The 1,819-nt window shown below is 48.6% G+C and overlaps 1 protein-coding gene across 1 annotated transcript in view; it reads left to right on the top strand.

The window, feature by feature from the left end:
* LOC108752849 (CCR4-NOT transcription complex subunit 6-like) overlaps positions 1 to 1,819 on the top strand; it is a 530,007-nt gene that overhangs the window by 508,612 nt on the left and 19,576 nt on the right. Inside the window, exon 4 of the mRNA XM_018493995.1 lies at positions 1,153 to 1,465. Coding sequence (XP_018349497.1) covers positions 1,153 to 1,465 — 313 coding nt within the window. The remainder of the gene's footprint in view (positions 1 to 1,152; positions 1,466 to 1,819) is intronic.

Genomic DNA, 1,819 nt, shown 5'->3' with positions numbered 1-1,819 from the left:
ACACACACACACACACACACACACACAAAATCTCTCTCTCTCTCTCTCCCTCCCTCCCTTTTCTCTGTCTCCCTTTCCCACTCTGTACCGCGGCGATCGCGTTCGCGGTAATAGAACCACTGATTTACTGGCTTAGCTCGGCCGTCCATCGCCTGGATTGCGTACAAATTAGTTCCAGTGTATCGACAGGAGATGTGTTCTTCGAGGGCATTGATGCACCCTGAGATCGCACCCTCGCTGCCAATATCCCTAGGGTATTAAGTGAGTAGGTTCGGCAATTAGTGCCTTGAGCGGAAAGATTGACCTGTTAACGAACCGGATCGATAGCATAAGCTTTCCTGGGTTAGATGTGTCTGAAATGGAACGACGAGATGCGAGGGAAATGAAACAGCCGCCGTTTCTCGAACTGTAAATGCGCCGGATGACGAGGGAAGGCACGTCTCGATGCGCTCGTCCGATTCATACTCGCGCATTTGCTCTAATCACGGTATTATATTGCGCACCAGCGGATAACTCGCGGAGTCGCGCCGAGACTAAGTAAAGCGCGCCGGAGAGGAGAGAGAGAGAGAGAGAGAGAGACGTCGGGAATTTATGCAGACAGCCGGGCGACGTTGGCAAGACAGCTCGCTTTATGCTGATCCTCTTATCCCGAGCCGTGAGAATCCGCACGCGCGCGCGAGCGTATATATCTGAGCGTGCAACATGTATCGCATTTATGGCACGTGGAAACGGGGTGAATCGGAAGACGGGGGAGCTCAAGGAAAATGGAACGGCTTACGAACTCGAGGTACGAAGCCGCGGAATCAGGATTCGCGAAAGAAACGAGCGCATCGACCCGTGGAGTAAAATCAAAGCTCTCCGTTATTATTTGCATCGCGATCGCAAACGATCTGCGAATGTTCGAGAACGTCGTTCGAAACTTGCACGCGAGCGAACGGAATAATATTTCCGGAACGTGGAAAGAGAAAGATGTATGGGGGGAGAAATACATGCGGTAAATTTAAATCCTTTCATCCGCCAAATGGTAAAGATATGTCAGCAATTGAGCTCTCTGGATTTTCTACCGTTATATATTTGTATCTGAAAAATGTGCAGGTGTATATATATATATATGTGTGTGTGTGCATAGGTAAATTTCGTTAACTGTCGCAGGTATATTCACGGTGATGTGCTATAACGTGCTGTGCGACAAGTATGCGACGCGGCAGATGTACGGCTACTGCCCGAGCTGGGCGCTGGACTGGGAGTACCGAAAAAAGGGTATCCTCGACGAGATACGGCACTACGCCGCGGACATCATCAGCCTGCAGGAGGTCGAGACGGACCAATTCTACAACTTCTTCCTGCCGGAGCTCAAGCACGACGGTTACGACGGCATATTCTCACCCAAGTCCCGCGCGAAGACGATGGCGGAGAACGATCGCAAGTACGTCGACGGCTGCGCCATTTTTTACAGGACCGCCAAGTAAGTGCATTCCCTTGTATCTCTCGATTTCGTGTCGCGACGATAATGCGTTACGTGACCGACGAAAACGGCGGATGCCGTTAGTATGGCTCGCGATGAAACGCAGTCATAAGCGTCACACTTCAAATAGATTGATATTTATATTAAACGAAAAATTTACGATTTATCGCGTTAGCTTTTCCCCGCGTCGAAGTCAGACAGAAAGTTCAACGTGCCGAGAATAAATGTATCGTAAAGTCTGCCGTACAAAAGGTAGAAATATTTATTCCTGTGTTTTATTTTTCCTCTTCAGTTATATGTTTAAGATGTTTCTAACAAACTTTCCTCTTGTACAACAAACTTCCTAATTTTCTA

Source organism: Trachymyrmex septentrionalis, unplaced genomic scaffold (genome assembly GCF_001594115.1).
Source record: "Trachymyrmex septentrionalis isolate Tsep2-gDNA-1 unplaced genomic scaffold, Tsep1.0 scaffold62, whole genome shotgun sequence".
Lineage (NCBI taxonomy): Eukaryota > Metazoa > Arthropoda > Insecta > Hymenoptera > Formicidae > Trachymyrmex > Trachymyrmex septentrionalis.
The sequence above is the reverse complement of the archived record's forward strand: the minus strand, read 5'-3'. Positions and strand labels throughout refer to the sequence as shown.